At 46.0% G+C, this 18,957-nt stretch overlaps 7 protein-coding genes across 7 annotated transcripts; 5 read left to right on the top strand and 2 right to left on the bottom strand.

The window, feature by feature from the left end:
* Nucleotides 1-1,238: 1,238 nt before the first annotated feature.
* Nucleotides 1,239-2,517, bottom strand: BJ212DRAFT_1304647 (uncharacterized protein; the record flags this gene model as incomplete). Its single annotated transcript, XM_041333651.1, has 6 exons — nucleotides 1,239-1,413; nucleotides 1,615-1,634; nucleotides 1,683-1,782; nucleotides 1,856-1,939; nucleotides 1,999-2,388; nucleotides 2,423-2,517. 6 exons carry the CDS (start codon nucleotides 2,515-2,517, stop codon nucleotides 1,239-1,241), a joined length of 864 nt encoding a protein of 287 aa, XP_041186513.1.
* A 1,985-nt stretch (nucleotides 2,518-4,502) lies between these two features.
* On the top strand, nucleotides 4,503-6,207 carry BJ212DRAFT_1581217 (kinase-like domain-containing protein; the record flags this gene model as incomplete). The annotated part of the gene is made up of 8 exons (XM_041342301.1): nucleotides 4,503-4,648; nucleotides 4,700-4,814; nucleotides 4,889-4,951; nucleotides 5,001-5,186; nucleotides 5,237-5,353; nucleotides 5,405-5,614; nucleotides 5,666-5,933; nucleotides 5,990-6,207. 7 exons carry the CDS (start codon nucleotides 4,503-4,505, stop codon nucleotides 5,879-5,881), a joined length of 1,053 nt encoding a protein of 350 aa, XP_041186512.1. The 3' UTR covers nucleotides 5,882-5,933; nucleotides 5,990-6,207.
* A 1-nt stretch (nucleotide 6,208) lies between these two features.
* Nucleotides 6,209-10,237, top strand: BJ212DRAFT_1396444 (uncharacterized protein). The gene is made up of 11 exons (XM_041337207.1): nucleotides 6,209-6,377; nucleotides 6,433-6,762; nucleotides 6,783-6,809; nucleotides 6,859-7,294; nucleotides 7,350-7,588; nucleotides 7,654-7,887; nucleotides 7,939-8,304; nucleotides 8,370-9,356; nucleotides 9,410-9,585; nucleotides 9,686-9,956; nucleotides 10,027-10,237. The coding sequence occupies exons 1-10, from the start codon at nucleotides 6,345-6,347 to the stop codon at nucleotides 9,888-9,890; spliced, it is 3,033 nt and encodes a 1,010-aa protein (XP_041186511.1). The 5' UTR covers nucleotides 6,209-6,344; the 3' UTR covers nucleotides 9,891-9,956; nucleotides 10,027-10,237.
* Nucleotides 10,238-11,145: 908 nt separating this feature from the next.
* Nucleotides 11,146-12,926, top strand: BJ212DRAFT_1581215 (kinase-like domain-containing protein; the record flags this gene model as incomplete). The annotated part of the gene is made up of 8 exons (XM_041342300.1): nucleotides 11,146-11,350; nucleotides 11,410-11,513; nucleotides 11,562-11,624; nucleotides 11,685-11,864; nucleotides 11,914-11,944; nucleotides 11,998-12,035; nucleotides 12,086-12,295; nucleotides 12,345-12,926. The coding sequence occupies 8 exons, from the start codon at nucleotides 11,146-11,148 to the stop codon at nucleotides 12,564-12,566; spliced, it is 1,053 nt and encodes a 350-aa protein (XP_041186510.1). The 3' UTR covers nucleotides 12,567-12,926.
* A 558-nt stretch (nucleotides 12,927-13,484) lies between these two features.
* BJ212DRAFT_1581214 (kinase-like domain-containing protein) lies at nucleotides 13,485-14,805 on the bottom strand (the record flags this gene model as incomplete). Its single annotated transcript, XM_041342299.1, has 8 exons — nucleotides 13,485-13,732; nucleotides 13,783-14,016; nucleotides 14,067-14,104; nucleotides 14,159-14,189; nucleotides 14,240-14,454; nucleotides 14,597-14,657; nucleotides 14,688-14,738; nucleotides 14,788-14,805. The coding sequence occupies 8 exons, from the start codon at nucleotides 14,803-14,805 to the stop codon at nucleotides 13,538-13,540; spliced, it is 843 nt and encodes a 280-aa protein (XP_041186509.1). The 3' UTR covers nucleotides 13,485-13,537.
* Nucleotides 14,806-16,668: 1,863 nt separating this feature from the next.
* BJ212DRAFT_1285273 (P-loop containing nucleoside triphosphate hydrolase protein) lies at nucleotides 16,669-17,291 on the top strand (the record flags this gene model as incomplete). Its single annotated transcript, XM_041331879.1, has 2 exons — nucleotides 16,669-16,926; nucleotides 16,980-17,291. Coding segments are annotated over 2 exons (570 nt in total), but the record flags the coding sequence as incomplete, so codon positions are not given.
* A 741-nt stretch (nucleotides 17,292-18,032) lies between these two features.
* Nucleotides 18,033-18,859, top strand: BJ212DRAFT_1285275 (uncharacterized protein; the record flags this gene model as incomplete). Its single annotated transcript, XM_041331880.1, has 2 exons — nucleotides 18,033-18,204; nucleotides 18,255-18,859. 2 exons carry the CDS (start codon nucleotides 18,033-18,035, stop codon nucleotides 18,857-18,859), a joined length of 777 nt encoding a protein of 258 aa, XP_041186507.1.
* Between the last annotated feature and the right edge of the window lie 98 nt (nucleotides 18,860-18,957).

Raw genomic sequence — 18,957 nt, 5'->3', positions numbered from 1 at the left:
ATGTTGTCAAGGTAGACATGGCATATCTTCCCAATCAAATGCCAAAGTGCCATCATCATTCGTCTCTGGTGTACTGCAGGAGCGTTTCATACCCCCATCGGCATAACCGTCCACTCAAATTTGCCAAATGGAGTGTGGACTGCTAGATACTTCATATCATCAGGGTGCATGCATGTCTGAAAGAATGCATTAGTCATATTGATTTTCCCAAAGAACTTGCCCTTAGTGCAGTCTTTCAGGATTTCATCAATCCATGGCAATGGATGATTATCTGGTATTGTGTTCAGATTCAGATGCCGGAAGTTGTTAACCCATCGTGGTAGGACAGTAGGGTCCAGTTTTGGTATGATGAAGGAGGGTGAGGACCACTCACTATCTGATGGATGTAGGCGTCCACTTTCAAGGTGCAAGTCGAGTAATGTCTTCCAAGCAGCTTGATATTTTCTTGGACAATCATAAGAACGTTGTTGCACTATTTTGTTAGCATCTTTCAAATTGATATGAAATAAAACATCACTCAGCATTGTGTTGTTATGAGGAATATCTGCTGGAAACTGGTCCTTGAACTTGTTCTTGAAATCTTTATTGCATTTTTTTAACCAGTCCTGCTCAACCAAGTCATCAATCTTGGCTTGTATAGCTGCAACGACATTGATGCCCTTTACTTCCTTGCATTCACATTTGATGAATGTCTTCAGTTCAGGGAGGACGAGGTTAAGTTCATTCACGACATCTCACTTCATCCAGAGCAGTTCATGGCCCAAACATGGCCTTTTGTTTCGCCTTGGGTGTAACTGACATTGTCGAATCCTTCAAAAGATCATAGTTAGTGTCTTTTGCAATGCAAGTATGTAGCTCATGGTCAATGACAATGCAATTATGTTCAAGAAAGGGCCCTCTGAGTAACAAGGGCATACAAAGGTTTGGTGCAATGATTGCGTGTACAGTCTGCGACATAAACATTTGATCAATAGAAGTACAAGTCAACTTGACATAATGCGAGAGAATGAATTTTTCTTTGCTTTGAGACAATGCAGGCGTTAACTGGTAGCGGTTTGGCGAGTTTTTGACGGTGCAGACCCAGTCTTGCAATGAGAGCTTCACCAATCAGAACTAAAGAAGAACCATGGTCAATAAGTGCCGACACGGAGATAGGAGACATGACCACAGGCCCATCAAGAAGACAGTTCCAGCGAAGGTGAGGAGTTTGTATTAGGGCCACACACTCTTTGCCAGAGTCAGTACCATCCCCTAGTACCACTGACAGGCATCACAGCAGCAACCATGTTCTTTCCTTCATCCTCAACATCCACAGCAGCCACAACATTTCCGCCCTTCTTGGCCTTCTTGGCAGCGATGGTGGCTGCTGTTAACACCTTGTACATTGCTCCATTGGGGAAACCCTTTGGACATCTGTTCAAAGTGTGTCCAGCAAAGGGTTCATGACATTTGAAACATCCTTTGTTATTACATAGGAGCTGTCGTTCAATATCGGTTAGGGTAGGTAAGTGTATGAAGTTCTTGTTGGTAGCGGACAAGCCATTGTTTCTGACATTAGGACATGAGTTCATTGTACTCTTCCTGTCGGCACCCGCATGGGCCCGTTCAGCTCACAAGGCAGCGTCAACTGCTTCCTTTTGTCATACAAGGTAACACAAGCACTTCTCATCGAGAAGGCGAACCTTCTTGGTCCACTTGTGTAAGTCCTTCTCTGTGATATTTTCTGCATAGTAGTCAGCCGCAAGGTCAGAGTTCATGTGCAATTCCAGATGGTAGAGTAGGCTTTTGTCGTCAAGATGTGAAGTCATGCCATGCAGGAGTGTGTTTTGACTCTGAATGTCAACAGCCCACTCACTGAATGCGCAACTTCCTTGCATTGACACTAACATCTTGCGACGGATGGTGTCTGACCAATTGGTTGGGAGCCAGTAGGTATGGACTTATGTGAGGTAGTCCTTGAAGGTCAGTGTGTCAAACTTTGCTTGGTTATTCAGATACCAGTCTTGTATGATAGGATCTTGCATTCCCCAAGCAACCTTTTTCACCTCCTCATCATCCTTCACCTCCTTATGTAGGAAATATTGGGTGCAACCCATTTCCCAGCCGTGTAATGCTTCAGGCGTGATTTGCCCTGCAGTAAGGAATGGTGGTTTACTCGCCAACACTTGTTCTATGCAGGCCATCTTAGTAGTTGCTGACATAATGTGTGTTGACAGGTCTGAGTCTGTGGATTCTGAGGTGGATATATGTGTAGGTGTCAGCAATGGTTGATGATTTGGATTCAGAGGCGGTATATTCAATGCAGCAGTAGTGGTAGGAGGGGTCAATATATCACTGCTGGTCGGCACAGAGTTACTATCACCGAGCACAGTAAGGGCTTTACTATGACTGCATGTAGTGACAGTTGTTGAAGGGACAGCACAATAGCGGTGGGGAGGCAGTTTGTCGATAATGCAGCAGCAGGTTGACCTGAGTCAGTACCCAAACAGCTGCTGCAGTGGGAAAAAACAATGGCATGAGAGACAGGAACGATAACAGAACGATGTATCAGATAAGACTTAATACACTCAGCTGAACGTTAAAAAAAGTGTAAAGCCATCATGTCAACAGAAACACTGACAGACAAGCAGTAACATGGAAGAGCGTATGGATTGATGATACAGTAAGAGGCTAAGATGCGAGTGTGTATATGTCGAGCTATATATATGGACCAAGGTCGTTGATCCAAACAGAGGCCAAATAGTATGTGGTGCCCAATGAGGAGGCATGTCTGTCACATGTGGTAAGCCTGGCTTACAATTACCCCAATGGACAGAAATTGGATTTTTTTAAAAAAAAGAGTTTCCTATCAGGTAACTGAGATTATACTTTACTAGCTCTTCTATCCATCCACACTCAGCCTCTCATCATGAGATGTGACTATATAACAACCCAGAATTCTACTCTTTATCATCCATACCATCAAGATCAAGGAATGCCATTGTGGAGTCAAATGATCCTACTACAGCAGCATTGCCATTGGCACAGGTTTCTTATGAAGAGGTGAGACTCAGATACGATAGTTAATAGCAGTGTAGAAATCAACTCACTGTATAGTGTCAAAGATGTTGGCCATCATTTTATGAAACTTGCCTGGTGCGGTCCCCCTCATTTTCTTGAGAAGTTTCATGTGAAAAAAGTAGACCTCACTGAATAAATTACCAGTAAAATTGAACTTGATTGGAGATCCATTGGCCTTCCAAAGGAGTGCAGCATACACCTATGCACCCATTGTTGATACATGGACTTGGAATAGATTAAAAAATATACCAAAGTACTGCTTAAGGCAACCATTGGAATTGTCACCTCGGGTCACTTGGTCTTGTTGCTCGCAATCTCCCTGAAACAGTCTGAAAATTTCATGCCAACTGACTTTAGCCCATTGAAATAGTGCCCCTTCATTAGATATGGCAAGATATCACTGTACAAGCAACAAGGGCAGTAAATAACAATTAAGTGAAGTGGAGTCAAGCGAAACAGTACTTGAACAATCATTACCATATATGGAAGTGACGGGTACACGGCGGGTCATGGGTCTTTGAAATCCCGACCCGTACCCATACGCCTGATGAGTATGGTATGACCACGGGTAGCACATCTTGACACCGTACCCATACCCGCCATACCCGTGACCCCCATACCCATGCTATACCCTAGGCATAACAAGACTATTTGAGTCACTGCCTGCAGCTCAGGGTTCAAACATTCGCACCTTCGGCTTCCGGCATTAAAGCCAGCAAGCACATGAGCGTCTGACTGACATGATGCAAGTATGAGACACCCGTAAAATTTTTTGTAGACATAATACATCATGTTTACCACCACGATTGACGCTATATATAGTTGTGCCTTGAATCATGGGGCGTAAGGTGACTTACATAGATTAGTTTGATGATGCGGCTTCTCTCATTATGCAATTGGATAAACCCGAGGGAGAAACATGCGAACTGTGCGTATCGTAGTCATAGAGCGCTCGTAGCAATCTATGATAGAACCCTGAGGCCTGAGGCCTGATGAAGTAATGAATTTCAGAATACTGCTGGGAATGGCAAGTCGAGTGGCAGACTCTGCCTGCACAGGTTGATCAGGACACGATGTTGAATTGTCGGAAACGGCTATTGGTCGTTATATCCAGAAGGAAACCGAATAATTCTCGCGCTCAGCTTGGCACATCATCGATCGAAGGATCCCCTGAAACCACGCAGTCTGGGTGAAGGGAAGGGCCAAATAAGTCATCATATTAATGTTCGATCCTTTGAATTTTACTTACTAGTACTAGTACAACCGCTCTGGATAAATATGAACTTATCGCTGGATAGCACAACGTTGCGCCATCTCCAGCAAGTCGTCATATTACTCCAATTCCAAGGACCAAGTGTCCCTGTCATCGCAGGCCTTTACAACTGTGACTCCATCAAGATTTCGTCTCGTTCTCATAGGCTACCACCACCACAATATCATCCATGAAGGTCTCGGAAGTTCTCGCTCGATTGCAAGCCTGGCTGAAGAAGTGGGGGTTACGCTTGCTATTTGCCAGCCTTGGGCTTGGTTCGAAGTCGGTACAAGAGGCGAACGTCAAAACAATACTTGACAAGAATACGAAGAATGTGTTTGTTTTTTTGTGTCACGCAATTTTTACTTAGTATCTATGGATTATTAGTTTACTCGACCTCACTGAGCAAATAAGCAAGGAGTCATCCCGGTACCCTGTCGCACAAGGCAGCTTTGGGGATGTCTGGAAGTGCACACGCGAGCGCCCTCGAATCACGGTAGAGGCGAGTACTTCTTTCAAGTTTGCAGCTGTTGATATGCGTCCATGACTGACTGTCTCCCTGTATACCTCTGCCAGGTTGCAGTAAAGTGTTTGCGACTTGAGATTCCAAACGATAGTTACAAAACAACAATCATTGAGGTTTGGGCGTCCCTGCGCGCGGATACTACATGTTTATTTGCTGCTTCAGAAACTGGAACGGGACTTGCAGCGCAACATTCAGCTGAAACACGCCAATTTGTTACCTTTCCTGGGAATAACTCAAGGGTTCGGTCCGCTACCTGCTATTGTCTCCCCATGGATGCACAAAGGCTCACTTACCATGCTTCTGGAACGTGATTTCCAGCAACTCACTCTTACTCGAATACTTCAAATTGTGGGTGTTTTTTCGTAGTATGGCTCGCATCTTAATATTTGCTGTGACAGCTCAAAGATGTTGCTTCAGCTCTTCAGTACTGTATGCGACAAATGTCAGTATTCGGCTCAAAGCTAACATGGATGTTAGTGCACTCCAAAAAAATAGTTCACGGCGATCTCACCGGCGTGAGTACCACAGATACCTTCTTCATCGAAGGAATTATTGACACGACTCAGAATAACATTCTCATTGACGAGAACGGCAACGCCTTCGTGGCTGACCATGGGATTCTCATTTTTTGTGCCGAGCTCCATGGCACGTCATATATCAGAAGCAATGTGCGATGGGCTGCACCTGAAAACTTTCAAGTCCCGGGGGATGACGAGTCAATAAGCTCGCCCCAATTAGCGTCAGACATCTATTCTTTCGGGTGTATCATGTTGCAGGTATGTGGCGGATCTTGGCACCATGCAATGTGATTATCACTCTCTTTGTAGGTTTTTACAGGAAAAGTTCCGTATTTCGAATTTCGAAGTGACCATCAAGTTACTGTGCAGATACTCAGAGGCCGGAAGCCTGCTCGACCAGTGACTCCGCCTATTGCGGATGTTCTATGGGATTTCATGCAGAAGTGCTGGGTTGATGAGCCGAAACACAGGCCTTCAGCCAACGATGTCCTGATATTTGTACAGGGACAACTGAAAGTGCCATAGGAAAGCTCCTGGCTCTCCCATGCGACTCGTGATGCCGTGACATGGCAATTTTGTATGTTGTATTCTCCGTCTTACGTTCTGTACGATATGATGTTCACGAAATCTCAGATATCATGCCTTATATCTCTCTTGACAACTCACTCCTGCCGCTCCCAGGCTTGGGATTATCATGTCAACATATCTACAGTTTTCCCGATAGGCTTGAATGCAGAGTAGTAGACATATGATATTATGCTACACCGTAACACACCTTGGGTGACGCACATTAGTATTTAGTCCTACCACTAGTGTACATAGTCATAATGCTACCGTCAGAGGCCTAGCTAAAGTTGTTCCTGACTACAATACATCATTTCAGCGCTTCAGCACTCACAGTATTACTCAAAGCAGGACAGGTTTCAAACTTCAGCGCTGTTTCAATATCCCTTCACAGGCTGCAACAACCAATTTCGTAGTAAGCCCGATGGCAAATACGACTGTTGTAGCTGCTACTGCGGTATGTTGGCCAATGTCAGATGTCGTAGTTGCCCTCAGTTACTAGACCCCTTCAGCTTCGCCAATTTGCGTTTTTCGATGTTCATCCTGTGAAGGACGCCCATGACCTTGCTAGCTCACCCGAGATTTTCAAAAACGCTTCAGAAATTTCAACTGTCGTCTCCTCCAGTGCTGGGTTGCTCGCTGCGGATATTCACGGCAGTGTACACATTCTAAACAAGGAGTTCGTATCGACAACGAGTTGGGTCGCACATGTGGGAGGACGAGTGATACACATGGCAGAGAGGAAGGGTGTGTTAGTGACAATTGGGGAGGAGAATGCAGTGCGGGGTAGTTTGCTGAATATTTGGGATCTTGGGAAGACGGACAAGAGAAACCAAGCGCCAGTGTTGTTGAGATCTTCAAGATCCAGCCTAGCAATAAGCCTCATCCGGTGAGTGGCTCACTACCTTCTGCTTTCGTTTGGTGAGCTTGTAATTCAGGTCTCTTGCTTTGCACTTTCCTCAGCGTTATCTTTCCTTGCCATCGGATTGGCCGACGGGACGGTGCTACTTTACAGGCACTTGGATCAGTCACTATCTCCCGCAGCGTCCCTGACTACACTCCCTAAGACACGCACTATCCATGAATCATCCCCTGAACCTATCACAGGCCTCGGTTTCCGAGAACTTCCGAGTCCCACTAATGCCGATGCTAAGGATAACAACTTGCATCTTTTCATCGTGACTACGAACTCGGTATACTTTTACCATGTGTCCGGAAAAGGGAGTGGAGGATCTAGCGTGTTGCTGGATGATATTGGATGTGGACTGGGATGTGCGGTGATGGATTGGCGCGCCGAGAAGATTGTGCTTGCGAGAGACGAGGCAGTATATGCGTATGGTTTACAGGGGAGGGAGCCGCCATATGCTTATGAAGGTAGGTGCATTGGTACGAATCTAGGTACTGGGAGGTGATGTTACGTCTTTCACAGGCTGCAAGTCGTCGATCCACACCCACCTTAACTATGTGATAGTTGTTTCACCACCCACAACAGTTGCAACGACGCGAAAGCTTGCAGCACCAGCGACAGGTGGAGATGGTGATGCGTCGAGGGTGACTGTGTTTGACATGGAGAATAAGGTAGTTGGATATACCGGGATGTTTCCGGAGGGCATCAGAGAGGTGATCTCGGAGTGGGGAAATATTTACATCCTCACAAATAATGGGCAGGTGCGTCCCAACAATGTTCGGAATTATGCATTGCTTGTTAATCTGACGTCGCTGCCCTTGTTTAGCTGACTCGCCTTGCCGAGAAATCCACCTCTGCAAAACTCTCCATGCTGTACGCAAAGGCTCTATACCCACTTGCACTGAGTCTTGCGCAGACCCAACATCTCGACGAGAGCTACGTAGCTGATATTCACCGCCAGCACGGTGACTACCTCTACACAAAAGGAGATTGGGATGGCGCGATGACGTGCTACCTGAAGACGATAGGGTGGGTGAAACCGAGCTATGTCGTTAGAAAAGTCAGTTATTCGTTTTTTTTCAACGCGACAGGTCTAACAATCGGGGTACAGTTCTTGGACGCTCAGCGTATACACAATCTTGTTACCTATCTGCAAGAGCTACATGCTCTTGGCCTTGCAAACGCTGACCATACTACTCTTCTGCTTAATACCTACACCAAACTCAAAGATGTTGCACGCTTGGACAACTTCATTAAAACAGAGTCTCGACGCTCTGGTGCGGCTGAGTCGAACGGCGACCTTCCATTTGACCTGGACACTGCTATCCGGGTGTGCAGGCAGGCAGGGTACTTTGATCATGCCAGCTACCTTGCAAAGCGCTACAAACGGCATGAGGAGTATCTAAGGGTTATGATCGAGGATGCTGGGAAGTACGGGGAGGCATTGACGTATTTGAGACACTTGGGAGCAGCCGCGGTAAGTTCAATCCTCTTTTTTTTCTGTTTGGATGTTTTTCCTGTGAGGCTAATATATCTATACAGGCGGAAAGTAACCTCGCAAGGTACGGACGCGCTATGCTAGATAATCTCCCAGAGGAGACGACGCAGCTTCTCATTGATCTTTGCACCGTTTCTGGTCCCCTCACCATACCCGAGGCAGAGGACACCACTCCACAACAGTCGAGCACACCAGCAAACGCCCCATCGTACCTCTCGTACCTTGCCCTCTCCCGTGCACCCGCGCCCGAAGACAAAGTTGAGGAATTCAAAGCGGACGAAGAGGAGGACCTTACGGAGGCTCAAGCAACGCAGCCCGGCGCACCAACACCGTCTCAAGAGAAACGGCCTTCGCCTACACTCTATTTTGCGCATTTTGTCGATCACCCGTCATATTTTGTCCGTTTCCTAGAAAGCGTAGCTGCACGTCGGTGGGGACAGTCGCTCTCCTCTCTCCCATCCTCTCTTCCAAATGCCAGTTCGGACGATGACGAAGACTCGGAGAAGCGCAATCAGGCAGCAGTTTGGAACACGTTGCTTGAACTCTACCTTGACGGGGGCTCCCCAGAACAACAGGACAAAGCACTCAAAGTTCTGACGAGCGACTCCTTACCATGCGATAAGACACATGCACTGATTCTTTGCAGCAGCTACAGCTATACCCGAGGTCTGGTTATACTCTGGGAAAAGCTGGGGATGTATGAAGACGTTTTACGGTTTTGGATGGATAAGCACAACACATCGCCATCCGAGTCATCTGCGTCAACAGAAGTCGTACAGGCCCTTGTACGATATGGTCCAACGCATCCGCACCTCTATGAGCTGGTGCTGCGCTTCTTGACAAGCACACCGGAGCTGCTCACGCGGCACCAGGCAGATGTGGAGAAGATTCTGGAACATATCGAGAAGGAGCGGACAATACCTCCGCTGGGTGTAGTCCAGATACTGAGTAGGAATGGAGTAGCGAGCGTAGGACTTGTCAAGGACTGGCTGATGGGACGCATCAAGGAGGCAAGGGAAGAAGTGCAGACTGTGATTTCTTTATATTTCCTTCTCATTTTCGCGCTGATGATTTTTTGCGACAGGACCAGCAACTGATCAATTCATACCGGCTGGAAACGGATGCGAAGTTGAAGCAAGTGGCTGAACTAGAGGACCCGATGCATGCAAAAGTATTCAGTGTGACGCGCTGTTCTCAGTGCAGCGGGCAGCTCGACCTGCCCAGTGTCCATTTCATGTGCAACCACTCATATCACCAACGGTACGTATTCATTATTTGAACCAATCTATTACTTTTCGTGGAATCACACCTTCTCGTCTGGCTATCTCGTGATGTCAGTGCTAATGTGCATTTAATATAGGTGCTTGCTGGACCACGAGACCGAATGCCCGCTTTGCGTACGTCAACATGGGGTCATCCAGGAGATTCGGAGGAATAATGAGAGGATGGCAGATCAACACGAGCTATTCCTCGCGGATGTGCAAGAAAATGGGTTTAAAGTGGTTGCGAGTGGATTTGGTAAGGGGGTGTTGAATATGACTCGATTGGATGATGTTGCTGTATAACGTGTATCGCGCCACGCTATACTTCTCCCACATGATCTGCATCTGTTAGACCTACGGTACCCAATAGTAAGTGATCAAACCAATGCCCTCAATAACTTCGGGTTAATGTCTATTCACGCGCGATGGGCATTTGCAGATTGATTTGGTCCAACACTAATATTGATTACTCGTCCTTTCATAAATGCAATGATTTCTTCTTCACCTGACAGACGTTTCATGTTTGCTGACCATCACCTCTAAACTTTGAGCGAAATCACAGTTACCTCAGTTATGTGGGCTTAGTTCGGCCGCTGTTCTGTGTCTATTTAACCATGGGACTTTGTCCTTGAGGCCTGCAGGGAGATGAGTGTCTTGGTATTGATAATTACTGAAGTATGGTCCTTCCGAGATTAGACTTCTGGGGGGGAATACCGCTAACACTGATCATCAGACCCCAGGCAATGCTATCCTTCGCATCCAGGTGCCGTGCCTCGAGGCTTGAATTACTAACAAAGAATCTACAATCGGCGAGGTTAAGTTTTTTTTTGTATTTTCGTCAACAGAACAGCATTCTAATTAGGAACTCATGGACTCTATGCTTAGATACGCACGCACATCACTCAAGTTTCCGTGGATGATGGACCGTGAAGGGACTGTCCGACCAGCTCGATATGATTGATCGATGATCAAGATGTAAGTTCGCTTTATCGCATATGGGTGATCTAAACAGTGGAGTTACGGTGGACAGAACAACACGAGTCATATAGCGCCGCCTCGAGTTATTATCATAGAGGAGGTAGAACCATTCATTTTAGGATGAGCGCATATTTCTCAGCGCTCGAGGTCAGATGACAGGCAGCATTTGCTAACATAGAATTGGTTATCAAGGTTCACGTTTAACCACGGGGCTGTTACCAAGGCCGATACCTTGCGCAATGGCGTAGTTTGGGCTAAAGTTTCAATTGATAGCTCCACATCCCTGGACACGCCTCAGGAAGTCTGATAAACTCGTCGTCTGCCTTTCTCCACTTGACGCATTTAGAAATGAGCGTTTATATGGTGGCAGGTCAGTATTCAGCGTGGATTTCATTCGATCCGTGCCAGTTGCAGCTATCCTGGAGGCTGGTGCGCCCTCTGCAATTTCTACTCCCCGGAGCTATAGGTCTACTTCGCGATGTCAACGGGAACCACTGTAGCTCTTGTGTATAAGACGGCAAACTACTGTTGCTAGGAAAGTACAACTGTATCCTTTTGTGTCTGTGCTTCTCCAATCGATATGCTGGCTCCTGTGAAGCATGTGAAGACTCTTGCACATCGAGTCTCTCTTTACCTTCGTCGACCCAGCTCACTCTCCACATCTGACGTTGCTCAGTCTTCTTCTGATGAGCGACCGTCCTTAAGCCAGACCTCCCTTGTCTATACCTCCGAAAACGGGCAAAGCGGACGCTATCCCAGCTCTGAGGAAGATGACTCGCAAGCTTGTTTCTTTAATTCAGATCGCAACCGATTCAGACAGCAATGTATGGTTCGTTTGTTATAGACACAAGTCGCATTGCCACCAGGCAAGCCAATTTTCCGATCGCTTCGGGTGGACTTGGAGATGTCTACAAATGCATATTGATCAGAGACGCGAGTCGAGAAGAGGTATGCCACACATTGATCCTCTCCATACTCATGCTCACCTATACTCAGGTTGCAGTCAAATCTCCACGGTTCCCAAGTCTCACAGATGCCGAAGTTGCCAAAATAAATCGTGTATGTTTGGGTAGCCTCTGAAACTGCCGCGTGTCTGAACTTTATTTCTGTGGAACACAGAATCTTGACCGCGAAATTAAAGTCTGGGCCAGATTAAATCATCGATATGTATTATGCCTTCATGGCACCGTAACAGGTTTTGGTCCGTTTCGAGCATTAGTTTCCCCCTGGATGCCGAACGGGACATTGAGCTCCTACCTTACAAATGAAAACCTCACAACGATGGGTAGGCTTCACATTGTAAGTTTCTCTTTCGACGCCGATTACGGGAGCTTACTGTTTCTCAAAGCTTAAACACATCACCGAGGGGCTCAAATATCGTAAGTAACGGATTGGCTTGGAAATGATTGGTCTAACCAAATACTGTGGACAGTCCACGACAATAACGTGATTCACGGGGATCTGACCAGTGTAGGTTCACCTACACTAGACATTCTGTGACCCACTAATTGTGATTATAGAACAATGTCTTGGTTGCTGCCGATGGTTCCCCGCGCCTTGCCGACTTTGGTGTTTCGAATATCATGGTAGAATCCAACCCGGCATTCTCCTACCAAACTGGCGCGGTTCGTTGGGTAGCTCCAGAGCTCATTGTCCTCCAGGAAGGTCAAACCGTGCAATGTGCCACAAAATCCAGTGATGTATATGCTCTTGGGTGTATCATGCTTCAGGTCAGTGTCTCATTTGCCTTTGTTTATAATGCTGACGCTGTACTCGCAGGTATTATACGGCAAACTACCCTACTGGTGGATCAAGACTGCCCTGCAAGTCATGGCATCGAAGTTCAATTACCAAGAGCCCATCAATAACACCATGCAAATTCAAGCACATCACCTGGATTTCATGCGGCGGTGCTGGTCAATTGAGAGTGAGAATCGTCCATCAGTGGAAGAGGTACTGGACTTTCTCCAGAAAGCTATTTCTATCGGGGCATTATCTTAAATCTACGTTATGTCACCGTTCGGAACTGGTTCGTTCTCGTCTTTTTTATTCTAGCTGCCTCATTGGCATAGCATAGTGTCTAAGTATAATATGGGCTCGCATGTCCGCTGGCTCGGTACCTGTGACTCATGATAATGCTATTGTACGTGCATGGAGTCATACGACTTTCATACATGCTATTGTAAAGTAGAAATCCTTTATTGTGCCTTCAATGATATGGAAGACCTCCGGATGCACGCGCCAACAAGTTGTTAGGTACACGCTTTAGCTGTCTGACAGTCGAAGAACTCAGGTTCTGCTGCATCGCCGGCCTAAACCTGCATAGGAAAGTATCACAAGGATCATAACAAAATCGTAACGTCGCTCGGTCGTGCCATTCCCCGACACCTACTTACGATGATTAATATATTGGTCTGACCAGATCCCATTGAGTTGCACCTCTACAGTCTTTGTGCAGTGCGCATTCTACAGCTAAAAATGGAACGGACATAACATTATGTTCACTGTACAGCATCTGACAGGACCATCGATCATAGCAGGCGTACAGTGACAAGAAGCAGCCTGAGAATCCAGTGCTTTTGGCGCGCACAACACTTGGTACACAAAAGTCGGATCTCGATAACTTGCGTAGTACAGAGGATAGAAGGGCGTTTTGTTTTTTTCGAAAAACGCGGGGACCGTAGGACCGTCCAAGGTGAATAAATAATTATTGTCGATCAAGTCGTAAGTAGTATGACGGGGGAGAACGCTCACCTACTTTCGCACTCATTCAACCAAGGATGACTACAGCAAACCGTAGCACTGCATACGGCACCCGACAACTAATAAGGAAAGTAATTTCCACGCATGCGGCACTGACATTTACCCTCTGCCATTACATAAAGTAGGTGTGACCCAATATTAGTACCAACTCGTGTAACAATATCTCACAGTATACACTATTGACATGATATCTCACTACATGATGACGTTTATCGTAACCCCAGATCTCTCATGATATCGACCATTGTCGGGCGATTGGCTGGTATCTTATTTAAGCACGGTGAGAGTTGTTGATACACCTCATGACTCTGTATGTCCTTGAAAGGCACACGTCCCCCCTGCATCGCGCCCATAACTTTAAGAGCATTTTTTATCCATGCGTAGGGCTGATTTCCCGAGAAGATCTGGAACTATTGTAAGACTCCTATTGTCATGCATTAACAATTCGACAGACCTGCATCGCCACGCAGCCATATGAGTAGACATCCCAAGCTTTGGTTGGCTTTTCGTCTTTAGCTTCGTCTTCGTCTTCGTCTTCAGCTCCGGCTCGGAGTGCCTCAGGGGGCATCCAGCGTACGTTTCCTGGATGACAGGAGTTGAATGTGGCGTTTCCTGCCTCAGCAAGGATCATCGATAGACCAAAGTCTGCGAGACGGAGGCAACCGGAGCTGTCAACCAAAACGTTGGTCTATCATTGAATTCAGTTACATACTACATTTGGATTGGGACCAGACCTACCGCTGTCAAGTCACCGTGCACGATACCCTTGCTGTGCACTAGTGGGTGGTCATTAGTAATTGGTGCGATCACTACATCTGTTAACAACGCACGGTAACTAATACCAGCAGCTACCTGCCATATCTGAAATCATGGCTAAGTATAAGCTAGTGCGGTAGCCATTTGGCACTTACAAGCCCTCGTTTTCCATACTCAGACAGTCCGGGAAACCCGCGCTTCAAGTAATCGTCCAGCGATCCTTCTTCCATCCATGGAGAAACTAGTGCCGGGAGTGGCCCGAATTCCTCAGCGACAGTCACACCCTCGAGAGGAAGAATGTGGTCGTGTTCTAACTGTATCCAAACATAGGTCTCGCGACGAATTCTCTGGAGAGTAGATACATCAGAGACTGGAACTGCACATCAATCCCCGCCCTAACCTTGGCTATCACTATTAATATCGCCGCATCTGTTACTGAAAGGACCCTGATAGATTTGACAGCGACCTTGATTATGATAAATGACGAATCTTCTATCCATGTCTAAACTTACAAGGCGTTGTGTTCCAGACCGTGTAGTCATCGAACATTTCCAGATGTCCCCGAGCCCTCCTCTACAGGTCAGGAAATTTACCATCTCTTACGATGTTTGTCCCAGGAATATGAAATGGTTCAATTTTGAATTGAACTGGCTCCTGCCAATAATATCAGTGTATCGTCAACGTAGAAGTGATATCGACTTACGGAGGGGAGATCACCCATTGCGAAGTGAATCTAAATCTCAAGAGTTCAAAATGATAGATGCCAGACAAGGGGATGTATAAGACGAAGCAGGCATCCTTATATACCACTATTAAAGAGACAAATTAACGATGTCATCAACCCAAAAATACCACAACCATGAGGCCCCAATAGTGACCTTATTTGAGTGCGAGGCCTAGCGTCTTGATAGCAAGTGTGACGAAAAACCCTGACGGGCTGTGTCATTCCATGGTCTTATGCATCAATGATTGGTATATTCCACGTTTTCCATCAGACACGGAGGAAGATATATTGCGATGCGCATGCTTGTTATGCGCATATACACGCATGGAAGATCATTAACGTTAATTAACACTCAAGGATTCCATCCAAAGCTACGATCGAAGTATTATATTTATTATATTTCCAGACCTGTTATGCAAGTACACGCAAACGCGTGGCACTTGCAAGTTATATGACCTTGATGTGGCCTAGATCATGCCGCCTGTCTTGTTGTTAAAGGGTTGCGCCAGTGATTGTAGCGCTAGATCGTAAAGCTCTCACCTGTCATTGGCGGATACGATCGATGCTAGATCACTAGTAGTGACAACACAATGAGTTGTTATCTGAGTCCTGCGTGGCCTGCAGAGAAATTAGCTAAGGGGGATGGTGAGAATTCTTTCGTCTTCGATGAGCGAGCGCGTCCCACTGATCGACAGTAGTCTGTCGAGCACCTAGGTGTCAGAACCGGGGCGTCAAGCATTGCTTCTATGACACTAAACACGCACCTTGGATGAAGCGGAACCTAGCAGACTAGTTATGTCAAGCGTGCGTTTAACTCAGGGAACTATGTAGTCCCGACTCATCAGACGTTCTACGCAGGAATCCGAACCCTGGATAAAGCCGGACTAGCGCAATTCTTGAAACGAACACTGGCACTGGATTTCCCCCGGCACACAACGTCTCATTCGTGCGACAAAGAGGTGCGACTGAGGATAAACGTAAGGCTACTTGGACTGCGTTCACGCGCGAGGCTTGCCTGGATTTCCAGTGTTTAAGAGCGAACCCTCTCAGATCTGGAGGAAAGCAATAACAGAAACGGTATGTTCCCGCAGGCTATTCCGCGGCAAGTCTCGGCGCTCAAAAAGCTGGTCAGGGAACGGCCAAGTACTAGTGTGTACATTAGTGCACAAAATCCTTTTTAATTCCTGTTACGGACACACCTTACATGCCTTTGGGAAATTTTATAGCGCTCAGGAATTCGGTTTTACGATAAGCACTGCCAACCTGTGCAGCGTTAGTGGAATCCTTCGTGATAGTCTGATAGAAGACCTATGTTTGTCCACGAAGATTTTATCCATCGCGTGACAGAATAGGTGGGCTCAGAGTAGTCCGCGGGAGGAACACTTCCAAGTCCTACAGAGTCTTGTGTACCTACCGATCTGGGTTTTTCGAATGTCGACATAATATTTATGAAATGAACGTTGAAGTGTACTGTAGAGTTACGACACTACCTTCAACTAGTTTAGCTGTGACCATCTCAGGGCTCCTTCCCAGCCACTGGTTGGAGTGTGGAGGGCTGGGTGCGGCACTATCCGAAGTCACGCGAAGAATTCAAACCCAGCACAACCTCATTCCCCTCACTCTCAGCAGCGGCTGGAACATAACACATGTAAACATTGTCAGCCACAGTGGCTGAAACAGCAGAAAACGAAATCTATTGGTGTAGAATGATACTAGGGTTAGAAAATATTTGGTAATCATATTGCTGGAGTTCGAAAAACATGCAACATGTTTGCCATTAATGGTGCAATGGCTCCTATTCAATCCCTCAGTCTGGAGATTCCTTCTTTATCTCAGATCTGATCTGTGACACAGGGAAAATTTGGAATCAGGCCTTGTTTATGGCAACTAAAGATTGCAGAGGCATTATTAAAGGGTGACCATGATGTACTCTGTACTGTGGGGACAGGAATGGGCAAGACATTAGTGTTCTGGATGCCTTTGTTATTTCATCAAGGTATTCAAATTGTCATCACTCCCCTCAATATGCTTGGCAAACAGAATGCTACATCACTTACTAAGGCAGGCATAAAAGCCATTTCAATAAGCAGTGAGACTGCAACACCTGAGAATTTTGCTGTGAGTATGACTTTCAAACTGTAAAGTCATTTGTTCACCAGATAATAATAAAGGCTATTTGTGCACTCAAGTATCAAGCAGTCCCAGTTAGCCCTGAGCAAATCATGAAACTGAATGGTGAATTTGAAAAGTTGTTGAAAAATGACCTGTTCATGGCTCAGATCATCAGCATTGTCATTGATGAGGTGCACTGTCTTACTAATTGGGAAGAGTTCTGCCCAGAGTATAAGGAGCTTGGGCATCTTCATTATATCCTGCCATCCATCATTCCTATCATGATTGCATCTGCAACACTTACTAAATATACACTTACTAATGCAGTGCACCTCCTTCACATGCATGCTGACAAGCTGACTGCTATTTGATGTTCAACAGATTGCCCAAACATAAAGATTGGGGTATGAAAAATCAAACATGCACTTAGCAGTTACAATAACCTAGTGTTCTTGATTCCAATGGGTTAGAAAAGAGAGGATGGACCTCTCCTGAAATTCCTCATCTTCTTTGATGACATACAAGATGCCATTAATGCAACACAGTCACTTAGGAAACATCTCCCTTCCAAGTTCAGCAACAAAATTAAATGGTTCAATTCAGAGATGTCAAGTACTTACAAGGACACTGAACTTGAGAATCTTGTATTGGGAGAAACATGGGGGTTTTGTACAACTAACTCATTTGGAATGGTGAGGGACAAAAGGGTTAAATTAAATACATGACTTACAGACTGTTTAAAGGATATGGATGTCCCAGATATTGAACTCATCATCCAATGACGGGCAACCTGCCACCTTGCTACATTATGGCAACACTTTGGGTGCGCTACAAGGAATAAGGAGTTGATGGGGATGGCACTGCTCTTTGCTGAGAAAGAGCATTTTGAAGAAGAGTGGGAGGCAAGGGCTGTCAAAAAAACTCAGCATGACAATGCTTGAAAGTGGAAAGCAACAGACTCACTTGCAGCACAAAATAATAAGTGTCATGCAGTTATCCATTTAGCATCCTCTGCCAACAGTGCCCACCCATCGGCTTCTGCCCCCCAAGCAGATAATGAAGATTCCATGGCAGGAAGTGTCAACAGTGGTTTACAGGAGTTGAAGGATGCAATGGTAAATACTTACCAAGAGTTAAACAAGGCTGGTGTGAATGACCAAGCTGCAAAACACAAGAAGAGAGAGTTGGATCTCAGGATGGATTGTCTTATCAATGCTGACCAATGTACAGGACTGATGTGCAGAAGGAAAGTATTTGATGTCTGCTTTGATAATGAAGTGGCTGGTGAGAATTTTCGAATTCAATTGAACTGGACTGCACTTACACCCTTACAGACTTTGACCACCTTGACTGCAACCCAGAGTGCATTTTGGGCTGTTCCTGCTGCCTGATATTACAGCCTATGGTTTGCTGTGATATTCACCATCCTGACCATTTTTCCATTTATGCTGATGAACCTTCTGTTATGTCACACCATTCATGCCTTTCCAAGTACACAAAAAAAGTGCCTGACCTTGTATTGCAAGATGCCCTTGATGATTGGCATGAGCAGAAAACTATTTCAACATATAGCTGGTCCCACCTCAATGATCTTGGTCCTTCCCTTGTTCTCCCCAATTGCATGCTAGACCGCATTGTCAACTGTGCTCATCACCACAAAATCAACAGCATATTTGACCTGAAGAAGGAGACAGGGTGGATGGACAGTGATAGGTTTGGCAATGAGATCATTACGCTTATTCAAAGGCATGCACCACCCATTGCCAGCCCTTTTGTCACAACACCTCTAAGTTATCCATCCACTGGCAATGTTCCAGTACTTGCTACTCCTTGTCCCACTGCAAGAACCAACACTCCCAACTTGAAGCATAGAAATAAGTGTGGTGCCTGCAATAATGAAGGTCACAATGGTAAGTTTCAAGTTCTCAAGTTCCCCTGATTCTCATTGAAGCTTTTTATTACCAGTGCACAATCATGTTTGCCCTAGATATCCATCTTGCACCACACAGAACAAAGAAAATGATCAGTCCTAAACCA

The sequence above is a fragment of the Suillus subaureus genome (genome assembly GCF_016647635.1).
Source record: "Suillus subaureus strain MN1 chromosome Unknown BJ212scaffold_69, whole genome shotgun sequence".
Taxonomy (NCBI): domain Eukaryota; kingdom Fungi; phylum Basidiomycota; class Agaricomycetes; order Boletales; family Suillaceae; genus Suillus; species Suillus subaureus.
This window is presented reverse-complemented; position numbering and strand designations above follow the sequence as displayed.